We start from the raw sequence: 22,682 nt of genomic DNA, 5'->3' as shown, positions 1-22,682 counted from the left end.
CTGAATGCAACATACAGGGTTATAAACTATTCCACACTGATAGGGTCAACAGGAAGGGTGGTGGTGTGGCGATGTATGTCAGAGAAAATTTAAGTTGTCGTCTTAGACATGATATAAGATTAGAAACATCGAACACAGAATCTGTTTGGCTACAGTTTTTCGAGGGACGTGATAAATTAATTTTGGGTGTGATTTATAGGCCCCCAAACCCTGATAGGGAGGGCAGTAAGCTGTTATGGGACGAAATTCATAAGGCATCTAGATAAGAAAATGTTGTGATAATGGGAGATTTTAACTTTAGACAAATTGATTGGAACAATATGACAGGAAATCTTGAGTCTAATGACTTTCTTGATACGGTTCAGGATTGCTTTTTAGAGCAGGTTGTGACAGAACCAACTAGAGGAAACAATCTGCTTGACTTGGTTCTTGCCAACAAAGATTCACTAATTAATAATCTTGAGCTTGGGGAAAGTGATCACAAATCACTTAGTTTCAATATGTCATGGAATTACCCAGATAACTGCAATCAAATCTGTCCCAGATTTTCGCTTGGCCGACTTCATGGGACTGAAAAATTACTTGGGTGGGCTAAATTGGGATGTCCTGACTATGGGTCAGGTAGGTGATCTTGGTTGCCAATATGACGTTTTTCAGAGCATAGTTCTAGCTGCACAGACAACTTTTGTTCCGAATATGGAAATTAGATCTAACAAAAAATATCCAAATTGGATGAACAATAGATTAAAACATCTCATTGGTCAAAAGAAAGGCATATATATAGGAGTATCAAAAGAGGGGATGGGCAGTTAAGAAATCAATATATTCAATTAAAGAGAGAAATAAAGAAAGGAATAAGAAAAGCAAAAAGGGATTATGAGGCTAAGGTCGCAAGAGATTCAAAGACCAACCCAAAAGGGTTCTTTCAGGTATACAGAAGTAAGATTAGGGACAAGATTGGCCCACTTAAGAGTAACTCTGGTCAGATCACTGACAGTGATAAGGATATGTGTGAAATTCTAAATACCTACTTCCTCTCAGTTTTCACCCAGGAAAATACTAACGATATTCCTGAAATAATAGATTATGTAGAAGAGGATGATAATAAACTATGTACGATTGCGGTAACTAGTGACATGGTCCTAAGACAAATAGAGAAACTAAAACCTAGCAAATCTCCAGGCCCTGATGTTTGCAAGGGTGTTAAAGGAATGTAAAGAGGAACTTAGCATACCTTTGGCTAATCTTTTTAACATATCACTACAAACTGGCATAGTGCCTGATAAGTGGAAAATGGCAAATGTAATACCTATTTACAAGGCAGGTGACAGGTCCTTGGCTTCGAACTATAGACCAATAAGCCTTACCTCCATAGTGGGAAAATATATGGAATCAATAATTGCCGAAGCAATTCGTAGCCATCTTGACAGGCACAGATTGATTAATGAATCTCAACACGGTTTTACAAAGGGGCGTTCCTGTCTTACGAATTTACTAACTTTTTTTCACTAAGGTGTTTGAGGAGGTAGATCATGGTAATGAATATGATATTGTGTATATGGACTTCAGTAAGGCTTTCGATAGAGTTCCACACCAGAGGCTATTGAGGAAACTTAAGGCACACGGAATAGGAGGAGAATTTTTTTCCTGGGTAGAGGCATGGCTGACAAATAGACAGCAGAGAGTTTGCATAAATGGGGAGAAATCAGAATGGGGGCACGTCACAAGCGGTGTTCCTCATGGGTCAGTGTTGGGCCCGTTGTTGTTTACAATTTACATAAACGACATAGATGATGGAATAAATAGCGTCATAAGCAAATTTGCTGATGACACCAAAATAGGCCGTCCAATTCATTCTAATGAGGACACTAGAACACTCCAGGATGATTTGAATAGACTGATGCAATGGTCGGAAGAGTGGCAGATGCAGTTTAATATTGACAAATGCAAAGTTCTAAATGTTGGACAGTTAAATAACAATGCCACATATAAACTAAATAATGTAGATCTTAATACTATTGATTGCGAAAAGGATTTAGGAGTTCTGGTTAGCAGTAATCTAAAACCAAGACAACAGTGCATTAGTGTTCGCAATAAAGCTAACAGAATTCTTGGCTTCCTATCTAATAGTATAAATAATAGAAGTCCTCAGGTTGTTCTTCAACTCTATATATGCCTGGTTAGGCTTCATTTAGACTATGCTGCTCAGTTCTGGTCACCGTATTACAGAATGGATATAAATGCTCTGGAAAGCGTACAGAGGAGGAGGACAAAGATGATCCCATGTATCAGAAATCTTCCCTATGAGGATAGACTGAGAACCCTGAATCTGCACTCTCTCGAAAGGCGTAGAATTAGGGGGGATATGATCGAGGTGTATAAATGGAAAACAGGAATAAATAAAGGGGATGTAAATAGCGTGCTGAAAATTTCCAGCCAAGACAGGACTCGCAGCAATGGTTTTAAGTTGGAAAAGCTCAGATTCAGGAAGGATATAAGAAAGCACTGGTTTGGTAGTAGAGTTGTGGATGAGTGGAACAAACTCCCGAGTACAGTTATTCAGGCTAAAACCTTGTGTAGTTTTAAAAACAGGTTAGATAAATACATGAGTGGCTGTGCATGGGTGTGAGTTGGACCTGACTAGCTTGTGCCGCTGGGTCTGGTGCAATGCTCAATCCTTGAGTGGAGATGACCAGACTGGGTGGGTCATTGGGCTAATCCGGGGGGGGGGGTCATTGGTCTAATATGGGGGGGGTGACATGGACCTGCTCCGCATGGGTCAGTAGGCCTGTTGCAGTGTTCCTTCTTTCTTTTGTTCTTATGTTCTTATGTTTGTTTAGTACTAAATTATTGTAAACGTATTTAAAATATATTTAGTTGGGTTAGGGTAAAATAAATTGCTTTTGTTATAATAAGGTTAGGTAAGTTTTCTAAGATTCTTTTGGTGCAAAATTAAAATTTTTTACATTAACATTAATGAAATATATATATATATATATATATATATATATATATATATATATATATATATATATATATATATATATATATATATATATATATATATATATATATATATATATATATATATATGTACTACAGTCGTGTAAAGTGAGAGTAAAACGGAAGCCTATAATTGTTTTACATAATGGCAGGAGTGCTGGTGTCTCTTTTCTGTTTCATAAACGTGCAAGGTGTTCGGTTTGTCTTGCTACTTCTACTTACACTTAGGTCACACTACACATGCATGTACAAACATATATATACACACCCCTCTGAGTTTTCTTCTGTTTTCTTAGTAGTTATTGTCCTTGTTTATTTCCTCTTATCTCCATGGGGAAGTGGAACAGAATTCTTTTTCCGTAAGCCATGCGTGTCGTAAGAGGCGACTAAAATGCCAGGAGCAAGAAGCTAGAAACCCCTTCTCCTGTATATATTACTAAAGTTAAAAAGAGAAAATTTCGTTTTTCTTTTTGGGCCACCCTGCCTCGGTGGGATACGGCCAGTTTATTGAAAGAAGAAGAATATATAAATTAGGCAACAGTTACTTCAAATAAATAATGATGAACTTACAAAGAGGGAGATGAAGGCAACGTTAGCAGCGTGACGGTTGGAGCCCCAAGCGTCCAGGTAGACAAGACCACCTGGGGTGTACTGGGCCTCAGTCTTCAGGTAAGAAAGGAACGCCTTTAAGGCTTCCTCGTACATGGTACTGCTGGGGTCTACTAGTGAGCCCAGAGCCTGTGGAGAAACAGATGTAAGTTTAATATGTGGATGTGTTTTGCTATTGTATATGTGGCATTAACACTGATCAGTTACCAGGTAAATTCCACACAGACAAAAAATAAAATACGGAGTAGAATGATCTGAATATTTCTGCCCCGAACTGAGATAGTCTTCAGTAGATAATTTGTTAAAGAGGGTCTGTTTGAGGCTGTAACATACATTACTACTACCAATGTATGTATTTGGTGGTCTGTAGTTATTCTATAGTCATGGGGGTTTATGCCTGCATGAGAGCTATTGTGTAAATAATTATTTCCGTCATAAGAAAAAGCAGGATATCAAGAAGATTTGTGACAGTTGAATATATTATTAAATTAGGTAACAACATTTATTAAACTAGAAAAATATTTCACCATTTTGTTGGAACATTTAAATAGCGACTCTAGTTACTTACATAAGCGCCGGCCTTCTTGTCATCCCAGGAGAACTGTAGTGCGCCCTGGCCCAGAGTAAACTCATCCCAGGCTGCCTGAGCCTTGGTGAGGTAGGTGGCATCTTCTGTAGCTCGGTACAGCCACAGCGCTCCCCACAGCAGCTCATCTCCGTACCCGCTCCACGACCTGTTATTATGGTAAATACCAACCAGGATGACATTTAAAACTCATCGAGAGAATGCCATAACGTCTTTGCTACTCATCGCTACCTTTCGGTGATACATGTAAAATTACTTCTATTTTCTCCCTCATTAGATGTTGAGCCCAGCACCAAACTTTCGTATTTAGTGTTACTGATTCAACTGGTAAAGTAATATTTCGTCACAGGACACAATTCCATGCTTGGCGCTAAGGAGAGTTGTTTTTATAGTGCTTATTAAATATATTATTAAATACGGAATCAGTAATGAACATGAAGTTGTATATAAAATTCCTGCATAGCCCCCATTGAGGAATAAACAATTTGTTTATTTAATACCATAATTTAAAATATATATATATATATATATATATATATATATATATATATATATATATATATATATATATATATATATATATATATATATAATACTAACTAGTTCGTGATGCATCTAGTAAATAAAAGTCATTACGCCAACCTGTAGAAGTCTGTAGCGTCGGTGATGGACAAGTGGTACTCGAGGCGGTACTCATCACCGAAGGCATAGAGCTCCTTGGCTACGTCCAACAGCTCGGCCGAATAGGCGGAGTCAACCTCCTGCAAGACGTAAAGTAGGCTTAAAAATATTATTAATATTGAATAAAGGATATCTAACATGAAGAACTAACTTTATGTTTCAGGTGAATTACTTAGGTATAGAGAAAGCAATTAGGTGCATCTCAAGGGAGGGTCCTCAGTCTCATGTTGTATGATGTAGGTTTACCCAGTCTTCCCTGACCTTTTTATAGTGTTAGAGGCACGAAGAATGGAGAAGTGTGTGATAACTGATATTGAGTGATAGATTGCATCTTCTGGGAGAGCCTCACTGTAGGTATTCAGGAAACTATAATATCAGAGTAAGTGAGGTTGGTGTAGAGGGGGGCGGTAGAATGGTGTGAAAGGTAAAGTGATGTGGGAGAAAGAGCATGACAGGAACGAGGCAAAATAGAATATGGTGAGAGGGTACACAAGAGAGGACAACAACAACATTACCTTGAAGACAATGGAGGCAGCAGCGAGGGCGGCAGCAGTCTCACAAGCCAGGTCACTTCCTGCGGAAAAAAATGAAAACCTCGTTACTTCTCATCGCGGTGTTTTTTAAGTAATGAAAAACCTTAATTTACGTATGAATGCAACGAGAGATGAGCATTACTCAGTGAATATTCTCAGTGAAGTAATTACTTTTAAATTTAAGGCTGTTGAGAAACCTTCAACTGTAAGGAAAAACCTTTCGTGCAGGTATAACTTTTGTGCAGGGATCTATACAATTGCCTGAAGGCTTTAGTTCATAGTCAGCTCAAAAGTTAACCATTCAAGCTACAGCTTTACCGACCTGGTGCGCTCTTGTCAATCTTCATGGAGGGTCGTTCCATGTGCATGTCTTCAGGTCGACCCCAGAAGCTGTGGTCCACTTGTCCCGCTCCAACCTAACATCAGACAAGTGAAATGTGAAAAAAAAGATAATTTATATCTTTGCTAATGCAAAAATACATATCAGTTCGTGTTCCATTTCATGAGATGGACAACAGTATTTAAACCTAACAAATGCAATAAGTCTTAATCGTTAATGATTATCTGAAAAAAAATTCGCTTGCATTGTTGCATTATTATCATTACACTGTAATATAAAAAAATCTAATTCTTGTATATACGTTTATTAACGTTTAATGAATGTCGAAATTTGTCAATTTCTTTAGTGTGATTATTAGTGTCAACTATTTTACTAGTAATAATTTTTCATCAACTAGATACATTTGTGATTAATATTGTCAGTTAAGTATCTTACTACACGTATAACTAACAGCGTCAACTAATGTACTCTAGGGAAATTAGTGAGTGTTACAGGTGCGACCTGGAGATAGTGAACGTTGATGAGGTTACAAGGAACGAGAGTGGACGCACCTGGCCGTAAAATTCATATTCAGCAGTGTGGGCCTTGAGGAAGTAGTCTGTGGCCCACTTGACTGCAGCACGACCATATTCCGTTTGACCTGAAGGTAGACACACGTTAGTACTGCCAGCGACCTATTATGGACATGATTGAGGCATGTTATATACGTGTTTTGGTCGTGTTTCTGATATGTTACAAATGTTATTTTGGATGTGAAGGTGATGCGTTACTAACGAGTGCTTAAGTGGACGTGTTTTTGAGCAAACCATACCACGGGTGGGGATTGAACTCCTGGTGAGTGAGTCGTAAAACTCCAGGCCAGCGCGTAATCGTGTCTATACATTTTTGAGTAGTAAACGATATGCTGTGGACTTGTTTTGGACATGTTACTGATAAGTTATATATTTTTTTTATGTTAATATATACCATAAATTGTTGTGGGGTATTGTACCTCATTTGGGAACGCAGTGCAGACGTGTCCTGAATTTTGTGTAGGTTTATCTATATGTTGATAATTTACCGGAGATGTGCTCAAGTAAGGTCAGGAATTTATTATTAGAATTACGATATGTACGGTCATTATTGATGTATAGTAACATCAGAGTTATTCGATATTTAACATATAACAAAATAGACTTAACTACTTACCAGCTTTCTCATAACCCTCAGCAAAGTCGATGAGCCCCCAGGCCAGGACAGTGGCTGTATAGGCCATCGGGAAGCCAAACTTAACGTGGTCACCAGCTGTTGGGGAAAGATTTTTCCTAGGTCAGGCAGGTGTTACTGTAGCTGGCAGGTGGTGGTTTGTATATTGTTCATATACTGTACATACTCTAGCGGACAGACAGACAGACAGACATAGACACACACACACTACCCCTCTCTCTCTCACCGTCGTAGTAACCGCCAGTAAGGTCATGACCCACATCAGAGCCATCGCCCAAGGCAGAGTCCCACCTCCATGGAGTAACACGTTGATCATCAGGCAGATGACCCGACCGCTGAGCTTCGTAGAACAGGAAGGACATGCACAAGACCTAGAGGTCAGGGAGGATACCAGTTAGGATATATGGAAGTTTAGGGACACTAAGAAGGAACCCAAACAGGCCATTCAATAATTCCATTTGATTTAGCGAATTTGTCATGGTACTGACCTGGGCGTAGTCATATTTCCCCATTCCAGTAGGTTCGCAGGTGTTTATGAAAGGTGTCTCAGTGGTCCACTGCAGGGTCCCGTCTGTAGGTGAGTAAAATGTGACTAGGGAAAGAGGCAGAGGCGACAGGAATTTGGCATTTAAAGGAAATGAATGTGAATGCAGAAACAATAAAAAGAAGGAAAAATTAAATATTTTATATGCAAGGGGGAAAGGATGGAAGTGCAATGATAGAGAAAAGAGCTGCTTTATTACGAAGCAAGTAATAAATGTTTAGAGGGAAAGGGAATGACTCACGAAATCGTAATGACACGATTGCAAACAAACCATACCACGGGTGGGGTTTGAACTCGCGATCTGGAGTTTTGAGACTCTTTGACCGCTGGTTCGAACCCACCCGTGGTATGGTTTAGGAAGGGAATGGTTGAGGTACCCATTTTATTATCAAAATTGTAAAATGCCTAGGTGTGAAGGAATGGTTAAGGAAAAATTGTGTTCATGTGAGGAGAGGCACCTAATGTTTCTATGTTTTTATTTCTTTATACTCAAGGTAAAGCTCTTTTTTTTCAGCCTATTATTGAAGGGGATGCATGAGGATGCAACAAGCAAATAAGCAAAATTCTTTACCCACCGCAAACATCCTGGCCATTCAGATCAATGCCAACAATGTTGGGCTTGACGTCAGTGTAGGACACCTTGAAGTGGAAGGGCTGTATAATGACGCCCGTCTCGTAGAACCTATCGTTGTAAAACCTGTAGTGAGTGTCATCGATCTTTTCCAAGGAGCCGTCCCAGAACTGTGGATCAGAAGAAACCACGTTGAAAACTAATTCATGATCTTGCATAAATTAAAGCCCAGTATAGGGCCCAGAATAAGGTTGATAACGTTGGCCTAACTCTCAGGTACTTATTCATTGCTTAGTAAAAAAAAAAGCAGCCACTTGCCCATGCACCTCATCTCACCTATCGAACCCCAGTCCCACTGGTTGAGAGCCAAGCTTTCTATCACTAAACTTCATATACGATACTTTATGTATTTGAAATCCCTGGAGAAAATATTTTGCTAGATTTGTCGCAGTAATGACGAAACTCACAGTTATGCTGTCAGGAGGAGAGTCGAAAGTAATTATACAGTCAACACCATCAACTAGTGGTATGAGGGTCTGGGCAGTGAAGTTGGCATCGTAGCTGTTAGGGGTCTCAGTGATCATGGAGATGGTCTCACACATCTGAGCCTCCACTCCTGTAGAGTGAATAACTTAATATACTACACAGTGGAACAGAAATAAATATTTAATGAGCCTAACACAACAGATCCAATTTCCAGTGTTTTTTTTTTAATTAACATGTCTAGTTTGTATTTCGTGTGGAAATATCTTCATGCATATCATATATCCATAAAATGTTTCTTGAAGATGCCTACGACCTGAAAAATTATGTGTAAATAAAGAGGCCGGATACACGATTCAGTACCTGTGTACAGGAGTGTGAGGCTGGCAACCCCCAGCAGGAGGGTCTGAACGAGGACTCGCAACATGTCTTCGGCTTGAGACACACTGGTAAAGGCTGCTGGTGTCTCTCCGGTTATATATCTGTTGGGTCTAACTCGCTATCAGTAACAGTTACCAAAAATAGTGAATTTTTTTTTAACCAACGGATAAGTGTTCCGAATATTACTATTAAATCTTATTTTTTAATTTTGTTGCTAGATTTTCTATTTCGTGACATATGGGCATTTTTATCTCAATCACTCCACAGTTTGTACGGAAAGTTTAAGTTGGAAATTAACTTTAGTTGTCACAGAATAAGATAAATTATGAAAATAATTTGATGTTAAATTACTTATTCCTTATCACAAAAGCATTTGACTTTATTCCATAATTTTACCCATTTACCTTATTAAATAAGACTGATTTATCATTGGTCTCACAAAGTAGCCCAGCTTCGAACTACAAGAAATTTGAACACTGATTTAAACGTAGCCTGTTTTTCTAAGTGCCACCCGAACACCAGAAATTTCGCAGCTGGTTGTTATAAACTGCTTATCTGAGGTTAAACGCACGTTTTTAGATTTATCTTGACTAGCCTAATCCAACGAAAACCTAACCTAATTTAGCGTAACCTAAAGTAAAATAAAAGCGTTTAGAATTTTACCTTGTACAAGAGGATTGGTTGCCAAAAAAAAAAAAAATAATATTGTACCCGGCGTTCATAAAATTCCTTGCTAAAACAGGAAAATTTGAATTACTAACGTTAATGAACAGAAAAAATGTAAGAGTTACTTAAAACAGTCCTACATTTGTACAGCATATTAAAAGATTATCCATAATATTAGCCGGAAATCTGTTCATTACATACTGAACAATTTTTAAGTATAAACGAAAATTTCCAATTAGTATATGATATATGATTACATTATGACCCAATTTCAACATACCAGAAGGTTATTTTAAACGATTTGAAAGGAGCATTGAAGAGGTAAAGACAGTTTCGTTACATTTCGGTTACTGTCTATGAAAGACAGTAACCGAAATGTAGAGAGAAACAGGAAAAAATGTTTACTGTATAAACCTAATTACTGATTCTGTATACATGAGTTCCTGTCCCTCATTATATTTCTCTTGTAAACTTTCACACTCACTTGAAGTCTCTCCCATTGTTTTGCTGCTCATAAAACTTTCTTCTAACAGACCTAGCAAGTGGATGACCCCACGCAGGTGAGTGACCCCACGCAGGTGGGTGACCCCAAGCAGGTGGCCTGACACTTCGGTAATATCTTCAACAGAATGTACATTCGTGGAGTGTTTCACTAATATCGTATGCCACTACTTTTGGTGGTAATTAAGCGTCAGAAGTGAGAACTCGTTCAAGAATTTGAAAAATGGGCTAGTTTTCTATATACAGTAAACTATAACTGCTGATTATTCTTGATAAATGGAACGGCGAGATCGAATGTTGAAACACTGGAGCATGTAAGAAATATAGAAATCAAAGGTTGAAAATAAATAGCGAAGTGTGCGGACAATTAAGACACATCGGGCAAGGAAAAAAAGGGGAGTGATTTTAAAAGGTGCTTAATGACAATTATATTGCATTAATATAAGGTATGATATATGAAAAAAATATATAAATAATCTATGCAGATAAAACTAACTGCAAAAATTACTGAATTTACTTAAAAAATGTAACTGACAATATATGTACGGCAGTTTAATGAGACTTAATTTATTCTATGTCATTTTATAGCTTACGTTAATACTGTATAATTATATCTATGTAAAAAGTTTTAGACTATTAATAAATAAAAACTGTTGAAAGCCTTAACGGAGAGAGTCACGGCACAACAGTCATGACTGCGTGTGTCTTGTTACTGACTTCTCTCATCCTAAACACAGGATGCGCACTATATTGGGCACCAACTGAATATAATGACAAATAAAACTTAAAACTATACATACATAAGGCTGTCCATAAATATATAAATGGGAAATATAAATTATTACGTAAAGAGTAATAAATAATTTATTTATCGTATTTAAAAGTCATGGGGCATGATAAATACTCCTACCAGGAACAATTTTATAATTTGACTTACATTACCGTTTAAATTATATATAAATATAGCTTTTGACGTAAGCACAGAGAATTGTTTATATTCGATTACATTATCACATCGAAAATATAAGAGATAACATGTGAGAACCATATAGCCTTGTCTCTACCACGATAATAGTGAGGACATGTGATTTTGATATTCACCGGCACATACATACATACTGATAGCACGCAGATGTAGACACATATTCATACAAGTATATACTCGCATGCAAACAAAGAATAGGACCTGGAAGTAGAAATTATGCATAATTTTTCCCTGAGTAATCTTAGTGGAATATATGTTATGTGGGAATTTTAAGTATTCCTCTATAAACCTAAAGAATGATTAGGCTACATTTTTCTTCATAACAAGAATTAATACTTCATTACATTAACAGAGCATCGTCATAGAATCCTCACCTAGCTAAACACAAAGCAAAAAGAAAAAGGTTGAGAGACGTATATCTGAATTGACTTGCAGTGGATCGCAGCTGCAGGCTATTCTAACTTTTCCAAGCTTTCAGTTGGTGACTGGTTTCACAATTCATTATTGTAGCTTCATGGTCTGGTATTTGGCTGGCATTTTGTTGGCAACGGTACGAACTTCTACCAAACAGATACAATGTTTATTACATTTTTTTTTCAGACTCATTGACGACAGTTGGACAAAAGATATACTCGGGCACTGGTTGATCGGCGGGATGAGTGTTGTGTAAAATATTTCAATGCTTACAGGTTAGTAGGTGGTTTTAGAATTAATTTTTGTAGCCGCATTGCCAAGTGTGGAGAACGGTTCACTAGTATTTTGGTTGTCCAGGTTTGTACCCTGCCTAACCTCTTGAAAATGTCCTTACACACACACACACACAAACACACATACACACACATACACACACACATACACACACACATACACACACACACACACACACACACACACACACACACACACACACACACACATACACACACATACACACACATACACACACACACATACACGCACACATACACACACACATACACACACACACACACACACACACACACACACACACACACACACACACACACACACACACACACACACACACACACACATACACACACACACACACACATACACACACACACAAGCACACAAACACACACACACACACACACACACACACACACACACACACACACACACACACACACACACATACACACACATACACACACATACATACACACACATGCACACACACACACACACACACACATATACACATACACACATACACACACATACACACACACACACACACACACACACACACACACACACACACACACACACACACACACACACACACACACACACACACACACACACACACACGACATGATGGAAGGAATAGACTCTGAAGTGTCCCTGTTCGCAGATGACGTGAAGTTGATGAGAAGAATTAAATCGGACGAGGATGAGGCAGGACTGCAAAGAGACCTGGACAGGCTGGACATGTGGTCCAGCAACTGGCTTCTCGAATTCAATCCAGCCAAATGGAAAGTCATGAAGATTGGGGAGGGGCAAAGAAGACCGCAGACAGAGTATAGGCTAGGTGGACAAAGACTACAGACCTCACTCAGGGAGAAAGACCTTGAGGTGACCATAACACCGAGCACATCACCGGAGGCACATATCAACCAAATAACCGCTGCAGCATACGGGCGCCTGGCAAACCTGAGAATAGCGTTCCGATACCTTAATAAGGAATCGTTCAAGACACTGTACACTGTGTATGTTATGCCCATACTGGAGTATGAAGCACCAGTCTGGAACCCACACCTGGTCAAGCACGTCAAGAAGTTAGAGAAAGTACAAAGGTTTGCAACAAGGCTAGTCCCAGAGCTCAAGGGAATGTCGTACGAGGAAAGGTTAAGGGAAATCGGACTGACGACACTGGAGGACAGAAGGGTCAGGGGAGACATGATAACGACATACAAGATACTGCGGGGAATAGACAAGGTGGACAGAGATAGGATGTTCCAGAGAGGGGACACAGGGACAAGGGGTCACAACTGGAAGCTGAAGACTCAGACGAGTCACAGGGACGTTAGGAAGTATTTCTTCAGTCATAGAGTTGTCAGCAAGTGGAATAGCCTAGCAAGTGAAGTAGTGGAGGCAGGAACCATACATAGTTTTAAGAAGAGGTATGACAAAGCTCAGGAAGCAGAGAGAGAGAGGATCCAGTAGCGATCAGTAAAGAGGCGGGGCCAGGAGCTGAGTCTCGACCCCTGCATTAGAACGGTGCCTTGGACTACTTTGCTAAGGAAGTGTAGGGGTAAATGTTTATACTCGCATGCCATCCCTAAACGTGGTATACTTGCAACATGTTTGATCCCAGGCTAATTTCATCTTGCATAACACAACAAGCTAGCCACTCGAGAGTTATTTAGAATGCCATGATTCCACGAAGACGAGTGGAAAATAAACAAATATTTTATATCAGTCAGGCAGTAGAATAGTTAACTATACATTTGGATGTTTAAATTTACTATAACTACTGACATAGGCAGGGACATCAGTCATTGCATTGTATCATTCTTGGCAGACGATACTAGAATTTGTATGAACGTAACATGCGTTGACAACACAGCGATCCTCCAAGATGATATTAGCCTAGTATCCAGGGGGTCACTGACAACAACATGATGTTCAATGAGGACAGATTTCAGTTATTACGCCATGGAAGAATGAAGGAAATAAAAACAAGATCAGAGTACAAGACAAATTCAAACCATTCAGTAAAACCTAAGTCAAATGTGAGACCTGGGAGTGATAATGTAAGAAGATCTCACATTAAAGGAGCACAACAACGTTATTATCGCAAATGCAAGAAAAATGATAGAATGAATAACTAGAACCTTCAAAACAAGGGATACCAAGCCGTTTAGTAGTTCTCTCTAGACTAAAGTATTACTGTGTTCTAATGGCCCCTTTGAAGGCAAATGAAATAGCTGAGCTGGAAAGTGTACAGAGAATCTTCACAGTTCGTACAAACACAGCTAAGCACTTAAGTTACTGAGAGCACTTGAAGTCCCTAGAACTATACTTCTTAGAACGCAGGTGAGAAAAATATATCGTAATCTACACCTGGAAGATACCGGAGGGATTGGTACCAAACCTGCATATCGAAAATACTACTTATGATCGCAAGAGGCTTGGCAGATGGTGCAGGATACCTCCTTTGAAAAGCAGGGAATTGAGTATAGTGAGAGAGAACTCAGTAAGTGTTAAGGTATCACGACTCTTCAACGTTTTCCCTCTATGCATTACTGTATTATGAACAAACCCCCTAGCTGTCTTCAAGAGGGGACGCGACAGATTTCCTCAAAACAGTTCCTGATCAACCGAGCTGTGGTGCGTACATTGGATTGTGGGGGGCGGGCACTAACATCTTATTCGATCAGGCCAGCAACCACGAAACCTGATCTGGGACCTGGCCACGGGATCAGTGACCTCCGGAAGTGACCCCAGTTAAACTCCAAGTAATATATTTTGAGCAATAAAACTTCCACTGTGTTCACTTGTACCACAATCAAGTGGAGGATCAAGAGCAGTGTCAGCACCCAACCTTTGTGTTCTTTGCACCAGACTCTTACTTCCTAGATTATAACGGAAATACCAGGAAGTTTTCAAGATAGAAAATGTGGAAGGCCCAGTCCTCACACCATACATGATGACTGTATTATTTCCATCTCAGAAAGAAACTCCGGCATCTCCCCAGTGTTCCAGACATTACCCTCGAATTAATGTAACTTACTTATTGGCGGGGAAACTGCATGTAAACCTGGAATAATTTAGATAAAATTGAGGTATTTAACCTTACTCTTGTACCATCGCCAGACAGTCCCGATATTCCGCTTATCTAGTACTTTTAAAATTCGAGCTATTTCACGTTGGCGCAGGATACGTTTCATTTACTGGAAGCGATGTTAAATATATGTATAGGGGTGGTATACAGTTACATTTTTTCTCCTCTCATTTTCATTAATAATGAGTCAGAATGACCATTTAGCGGGAAATAACCCATGTAGATAAAGATAATTACTTGGATAGTTGCTATGGCATTTTTAGGAATTCTATTTCTTACTAGTTACTTTGTTACATAGGCTTAAAGGCTTATCGACGACACTTGGGCAGTTAAAGTCAATAAATATGTTAATTTTCTTGAAGCAAAGGCTGTTTTTTAGAAAATTATAGCAGCAAAATATGATCGTGTTATTTGACAAAACGAATGTTGCTGAACAAGTCAAGTGCTCTAAACCTGGTTAAACGCATGATATATACGCTGTGGAACAAGTGTGAAGATTGAAACCTAAATACTCATGATCAGCGAAATGTCAAAATTACTGTTATTCACTAGTGTGATAATGTTCTTTGTAATATTGTAGCTGTACGTAAATGTGAATAATACCAACAGTGGTGATTCTCATTAGTAAAAAGTTGTCAGATGTTTTACTGAACGTGTTCTGCGTATGCAGCATATTTTACGTAAGTTACATATGTTCTGCAAGTTCTGCTTGTACCGTTGTATTCCTTTGATTTGATTTTCATATTGTGTGTTCTTAATTTTTGAATCTTCTGCATCAAGTGTTCAAAGTATTTACAAGGATTTCAGTACTCGAAAGTGAAAACGGAAACTGTAATTCGTTTCTTTCTTCGTCTATTCGGAATTATAATGTAATTTCTCAGTTGTATTGAGCATTCTCACTTGGATATAAGTACGCATATAGTAAAACATAAGATTTTTTAACATAAGCCACTTATTTATTGACATATACATACGAAATAGTTTTTAAAGATTTCTTACCCAAACCTCCATGTTTTGACACGTTTAATTAACGAAAAAAGAAAAATTATATATATTTATTACAATACGAAACACATAACACGAAGTTCCCCAAAAATAATAAAAATTGAGTTAAGAGATCATTGGATAACTTTAATTGTTGAAGTTCGAGAATTATTATTTCAGCGAGAGAATGTTAATTCTGCTGTTGGTGGTAATGACGAACTAGAGGAGCACTGCCGTGGATAAATGTACTACTCTCAGCAGGGTCTTAGACACATCACATATATTGCCCATTTACATTAAATATCTGTATTGTATGTTCTATCATTTTCTTCCTGCTTATATATATTTGTTCCCTACTCTTTGACTCTCTCTCTCTCTCTCTCTCTCTCTCTCTCTCTCTCTCTCTCTCTCTCTCTCTCTCTCTCTCTCTCTCTCTCTCTCTTTCTCTTTTTTTTTTTTTTTTTACACAGGGTTTGACAAGGTTAAGGATCCCTAGCTTTATTGACAGCTATTTACAGGTTAAGGATTCCTAACTTTATTGGCAAGCTAAGGGCTGTTACCTACATCAGCTCATTTGAAAGCATTTTTATTGTTATGAGACATACAAGTAGGAAACAGGATGAAGTTGGAGCCATCTGTGGGCCAGCATTTTCATTTGATCAACTGACTTTATCTCGTTGACATCATTATGCTGTACGAATGTGTTCCATACTCTAGTCATCCTGGGTATGTATGATCTCAGATGGAGTGATGTTCTGGAGAAGGGTACAGCCAGAGTGAAGTTGCTGCTTTCTGCCCGTCTTGTGGCATAAAAGCTTGTTTCACGCTGTCTCTCTCTCTCTCTCTCTCTCTCTCTCTCTCTCTCTCTCTCTCTCTCTCTCTCTCTCTCTCTCTCTCTCTCTCTCTCTCTCTCTCTCTCTCTCTCTCTCTCTCTCTTTCACACACAGCTATTCGGAATGATTACAGAAGTTAGTAAAGGTTTCGTGCCTCTACCCAGAATTGGAACTATACGACTTCAGGACAAGTGTGAAAGACAGCAAGGGAGGCTGCGACCCTAAATGTGATGTCCACGATCATCTCGTGTCGAGACATCAAATGGCTCATCTTCGTCCAATAAAAAGTTACAGCAACTTGCGAGGCTCCATTAGGGAGACAATTTCTCCTGCCTCCCTCCCTCCTGCTATCGTGCATTAACTGACTTTTCTTTCTAGTTATTACCTTTCAGTCTATAATTAAAGCCAGTTCCTCGGCGGACTTCAGACAATGTTATATATTTCACTACATACAAGATATCTACACCATGGAATAAAGTTAGTTACTGTGCAAAATGGTATTTTGGGCGATTTCAGAAAAAAATAATACGTTTATTAAGTCAGTTAACGAACCTGGATAATCACTGTAAGCAAAGACAGCCATTTCCATTTGTGCCAATGATCTGTTACTTTAGGTTGTGCCAAGTTATGTTACGTTGGGCTACGTTTTTCCCAGTTGCAAAACACAAAAACACAAAACTATTAATATTGAACATTTTATGCTGTAATTTTTATATATTCAAATGGAGATGAGAAGCAACATTCATTCATTACTTTCTACATTTTATATGTATATTCAGAAGACACAGTAACCAAGGGATCCGCAGCAATACTTCGACAAAAAATGCTTGCGTCACAAAGCCATTTTTCTCATTCATAACATTTCAGAGTTTTATGCTTCAATCACAAATATTACCAACTAATACAGAAGTTCATTTAAATTTTCCTCCTTATTTTATCATCAGCGTTGACTATGACTCCACGCCGTTATTGCATTATCTTCAATATCTTATCATTTCACGTACACTTTTTAAATTACACCAAAGTGGTTGGGCCACTTACCTTTTATATCCTACCTCTCTCCCCTCTCCCACCCTTTTCCAAAATTTCTATCCTTACCCATCCTTCTTCCTTACCCATCTCACCAAAGCTCTGGTCTGGATACCGAATACCATCCAGAGAAAGAAGGTAAGTGAAGGAACGTAAGAGAAAGAAAGTAAGAGAAAGAAGGTAAGAGAAAGAAGGCAAGAGAAAGAGGAGATGTAAAGGGAAGGAGGATTTGTAGGGAAGTGAAGTAAAATCATATTGCCATACAGCTAAGCACTTTCGTGATTTCTCACATTGTCAAGGAACTGTAAAAAATAAAGATCAACAAAAGGCATATAAGGGCGAGATTACACCTCACGGTCAAATTACAAGACCTGACCCTTTATGATGATGTGGGTGAGGTGGTCAAGGACCTGTCAGACACAGCTTAAGTTCAACCCAAGCCCCAACAAAGATTTTAACTTGTCGAATATATCTTAAATTATTCCCAAATTTCATTAATTATAAATGAATCTAATTTGTATAATAATAAAGCAATGTATTTGTATTATTGTATTATCACACTGGCCGATTTCCACCAAGGCAGGGTGGCCCGAAAAAGAAAAACTTTCACCATCATTCACTCCATCACTGTCTTGACAGAAGGGTGCTTTACACTACAGTTTAAACTGCAACATTAACACCCCTCCTTCAGAGTGCAGGCACTGTACTTCCCATCTCCAGGACTCAAGTCCGGCCTGCCGGTTTCCTTGAACCCCTTCATAAATGTTACTTTGCTCACACTCCAACAGCACGTCAAGTATTAAAAACCATTTGTCTCCATTCACTCCTATCAAACACGCTCACGCATGCCTGCTGGAAGTCCAAGTCCCTCGCACACAAAACCTCCTTTACCCCCTCCCTCCAACCTTTCCTAGGCCGACCCCTACCCGGTCTTCCTTCCACTACAGACTGATACACTCTTGAAGTCACTCTGTTTCGCTCCATTCTCTCTACATGTCCGAACCACCTCAACAACCCTTCCTCAGCCCTCTGGACAACAGTTTTGGTAATCCCGCACCTCCTCCTAACTTCCAAACTACGAATTCTCTGCATTATATTCACACCACACATTGCCCTCAGACATGACATCTCCACTGCCTCCAGCCTTCTCCTCGCTGCAACATTCATCACCCATGCTTCACACCCATATAAGAGCGTTGGTAAAACTATACTCTCATACATTCCCCTCTTTGCCTCCAAGGACAAAGTTCTTTGTCTTTACAGACTCCTAAGTGCACCACTCACCCTTTTCCCCTCATCAATTTTATGATTCACCTCATCTTTCATAGACCCATCCGCTGACATGTCCACTCCCAAATATCTGAATACATTCACTTCCTCCATACTCTCTCCCTCCAATCTGATATCCAATCTTTCATCACCTAATCTTTTTGTTATCCTCATAACCTTACTCTTTCCTGAATTCACTTTTAATTTTCTTCTTTTGCACACCCTACCAAATTCATCCACCAATCTCTGCAACTTCTCTTCAGAATCTCCCAAGAGCACAGTGTCATCAGCAAAGAGCAACTGTGACAACTCCCACTTTATGTGTGATTCTTTATCTTTTAACTCCACGCCTCTTGCCAAGACCCTCGCATTTACTTCTCTTACAACCCCATCTATAAATATATTAAACAACCACGGTGACATCATACATCCTTGTCTAAGGCCTACTTTTACTGGGAAATAATTTCCCTCTTTCCTACATACTCTAACTTGAGCCTCACTATCCTCGTAAAAACTCTTCACTGCTTTCAGTAACCTACCTCCTACACCATACACCTGCAACATCTGCCACATTGCCCCCCTATCCACCCTGTCATACGCCTTTTCCAAATCCATAAATGCCACAAAAACCTCTTTAGCCTTATCTAAATACTGTTCACTTATATGTTTCACTGTAAACACCTGGTCCACACACCCCCTACCTTTCCTAAAGCCTCCTTGTTCATCTGCTATCCTATTCTCCGTCTTACTCTTAATTCTTTCAATAATAACTCTACCATACACTTTACCAGGTATACTCAACAGACTTATCCCGCTATAATTTTTGCACTCTCTTTTGTCCCATTTGCCTTTATACAAAGGAACTATGCATGCTTTCTGCCAATCATTAGGTACCTTACCCTCTTCCATACATTTATTAAATAATTGCACCAACCACTCCAAAACTATATTCCCACCTGCTTTAGCATTTCTATCTTTATCCCATCAATCCCGGCTGCCTTACCCCCTTTCATTTTACCTACTGCCTCACGAACTTCTCTCACACTCACAACTGGCTCTTCCTCACTCCTACAAGATGTTATTCCTCCTTGCCCTATACACGAAATCACAGCTTCCCTATCTTCATCAACATTTAACAATTCCTCAAAATATTCCCTCCATTTTCCCAATACCTCTAACTCTCCATTTAATAACTCTCCTCTCCTATTTTTAACTGACAAATCCATTTGTTCTCTAGGCTTCCTTAACTTGTTAATCTCACTGCAAAACTTTTTCTTATTTTCAACAAAATTTGTTGATAACATCTCACCCACTCTCTCATTTGCTCTCTTTTTACATTGCTTCATCACTCTCTTAACCTCTCTCTTTTTCTCCATATACTCTTCCCTCCTTGCATCACTTCTACTTTGTAAAAACTTCGCATATGTTAAGTTTTTCTCCCTTACTACTCTCTTTACCTCATCATTCCACCAACCGCTCCTTTTCCCTCCTGCACCCACTTTCCTGTAACCACAAACTTCTGCTGAACACTCTAACACTAAATTTTTAAACCTACCCCATACCTCTTCGACTCCATTTCCTATGCTCTCATTAGCCCATCTATCCTCCAATAGCTGTTTATATCTTACCCTAACTGCCTCCTCTTTTAGTTAATAAAGTAATATTCATACTAATTTCAAAACTAATTTTTATGAAACTCGATTCTATTATATTTCTCTCAATCGTGGACCTTCTTGATACAGCTTTCTTGGCCTTTTGAAAATCAATGGGATGGTTAAAATCTCTCACTTGAATAAATAGAGCATTAGGCGCTTGTCCACTTCTAATCCTCCATTTGTATTGCTGTAATCTTAGTTCAAGACTTTTCCCAGCTTGGCGGTAATAAACCTTATCACTTTTTTTTACGGGGAATTTTGTAGACACAGACGTCAGCATTTTTGTGGGACTCTTTAATCAAAAAAAGTTCTTTTACCGTATCAAGATTTTAAATAAAACTTCGATTTCAAAATTCTTAATTAGACAAGATATATCAAGAAAGTTTTCATGGTAAGGGAAAACCACCATATTGTAAGTTGAATAAGACTGTTTGTTCATTTCTGAATTGTAAAAAGTATTTCTGGCAATTTTAAAATATTTATCTGTTAAGTGTTTTGGGTATTTTAGATCATTAGCTATTTCATAAATCTTCAAGAATTCTTCATCTATGAACTCTGGGCTGCAAATAAGCATAGCTCTCAAAAAAACGTTGATGAGAATACAAAAAGTTTAACTCTATTATGATGTGAAGAATAATAGTGCACATAAAAACAGTTATTTGTTGATTTTCTGTAAATTTTAAATTTAAAGTCATAGTTCCCCTTTATAATTAATACATCTAGAAAAGGCATTGATTATTTTATTCAAACTCAACAGTAAGATTTATGGAGTGAGTTATACTATATAATTAAAAAGGAAATGGTTTACATCCAAATTCAGTACCACTTAGCTCTATTGAGAAGGATTTTATTAAGCAATCTTGTTTTAAGATATTCCATGTACAAATTGCTAAAGACAAGTGAGAGATGATTTCCTATTGCCATACCAAACTTCTGAGTATAAAACCGCCGTTAAACACAAACTTTGCATCAGCAATGCAGAGTTTAATAAGCTCAATGATCGTGGGTACTGGCAATGGTAAATAGTAATTAACAAGTTTTCCAGATAGGAAATTTAATAAATCATCAACTGGAACTTTTGTATACAAAAGAAATATCAAAGCTAACCATACTGTAATCATTTAAATTAGTCATGGTGCTTAATCTGCCCACTAAATCTATATTGTTTTTAACTTTAAAGTTAGATTTTTTCCAGCAACTGGGGGTCAACATGTCTACCAGCAATTTACAAAATTTATAGGAAATTTAATCTCTAGACCCAAAACTCTCTGATCGCTGGTTCTATCCCCGCCCGTGGTATGGCTCTAGACCTAATAATGGGTCTGACTGTATTACCTGGTTTGTGTACTTTCATTAATCCATGTATGTAAAGTAAAGATGGATTGGTGGTTATGATTTATTTAATTAGTTTATCTTTGCCATTTAGTAGCCCTTTTATTGTTTTACTAAAACTACTGTTAACAATATCTAAGGGATTCTTTCTAAGTCTGGAATAAGTGTCTTTATCATTTAAAAGATTATTAATTTTACCTTGGTAATTTAGTTTCTTTCAAATATTACTAATGCATTTATTTTATCTGCTTTAATAATAAATTTTTCATAAGACATAAAACATCTTTGAGGACAATTGGGAATATTTTGTATTAACATAGAATTACAAACCATCCCCTTACTTATATTAATTTTATCAAATGTTAAGTCATTGGCGTTTTCTAAGTTACAAAAGGCTTTTGCAATTTCCACAGTATTGATTTTTTTTACAAGATGCAAAACTTAGACCTTATATGTCTTCTGCTAATCTTTTATTTTTACAGTTCCTTGATAATGAGATAAATCACGAAAGCGTTTGCAAGTTCACTATTATTTCGCAGTGGTTGTTCTGCTTATTGAGACAGAGAGAGAGAGAGAGAGAGAGAGAGAGAGAGAGAGAGAGAGAGAGAGAGAGAGAGAGAGAGAGAGAGAGAGAGAGAGAGAGAGAGCGAGAGAGAGAGAGAGAGAGAGAGAGAGAG

General features: G+C 38.3%; 1 protein-coding gene across 1 annotated transcript in view; it reads right to left on the bottom strand.

Moving 5' to 3' along the window:
• Positions 1–9,035, bottom strand: part of LOC128687982 (endoglucanase A) — a 14,678-nt gene extending 5,643 nt beyond the window's left edge. The window contains exons 1-12 of the mRNA XM_053775627.2: positions 8,920–9,035; positions 8,541–8,689; positions 8,078–8,243; positions 7,447–7,529; positions 7,185–7,329; positions 6,941–7,036; positions 6,304–6,392; positions 5,735–5,828; positions 5,395–5,453; positions 4,841–4,959; positions 4,181–4,346; positions 3,574–3,741 (exon numbers count right to left, since the gene is read on the bottom strand). Of these exons, the coding sequence (XP_053631602.2) occupies positions 3,574–3,741; positions 4,181–4,346; positions 4,841–4,959; positions 5,395–5,453; positions 5,735–5,828; positions 6,304–6,392; positions 6,941–7,036; positions 7,185–7,329; positions 7,447–7,529; positions 8,078–8,243; positions 8,541–8,689; positions 8,920–8,983 (1,398 nt within the window). The 5' untranslated portion in view covers positions 8,984–9,035. The remainder of the gene's footprint in view (positions 1–3,573; positions 3,742–4,180; positions 4,347–4,840; positions 4,960–5,394; positions 5,454–5,734; positions 5,829–6,303; positions 6,393–6,940; positions 7,037–7,184; positions 7,330–7,446; positions 7,530–8,077; positions 8,244–8,540; positions 8,690–8,919) is intronic.
• Positions 9,036–22,682: the final 13,647 nt, after the last annotated feature.

The sequence above is a fragment of the Cherax quadricarinatus genome, chromosome 10 (genome assembly GCF_038502225.1).
Source record: "Cherax quadricarinatus isolate ZL_2023a chromosome 10, ASM3850222v1, whole genome shotgun sequence".
Taxonomy (NCBI): Eukaryota; Metazoa; Arthropoda; class Malacostraca; order Decapoda; family Parastacidae; genus Cherax; species Cherax quadricarinatus.
The sequence above is the reverse complement of the archived record's forward strand: the minus strand, read 5'-3'. Positions and strand labels throughout refer to the sequence as shown.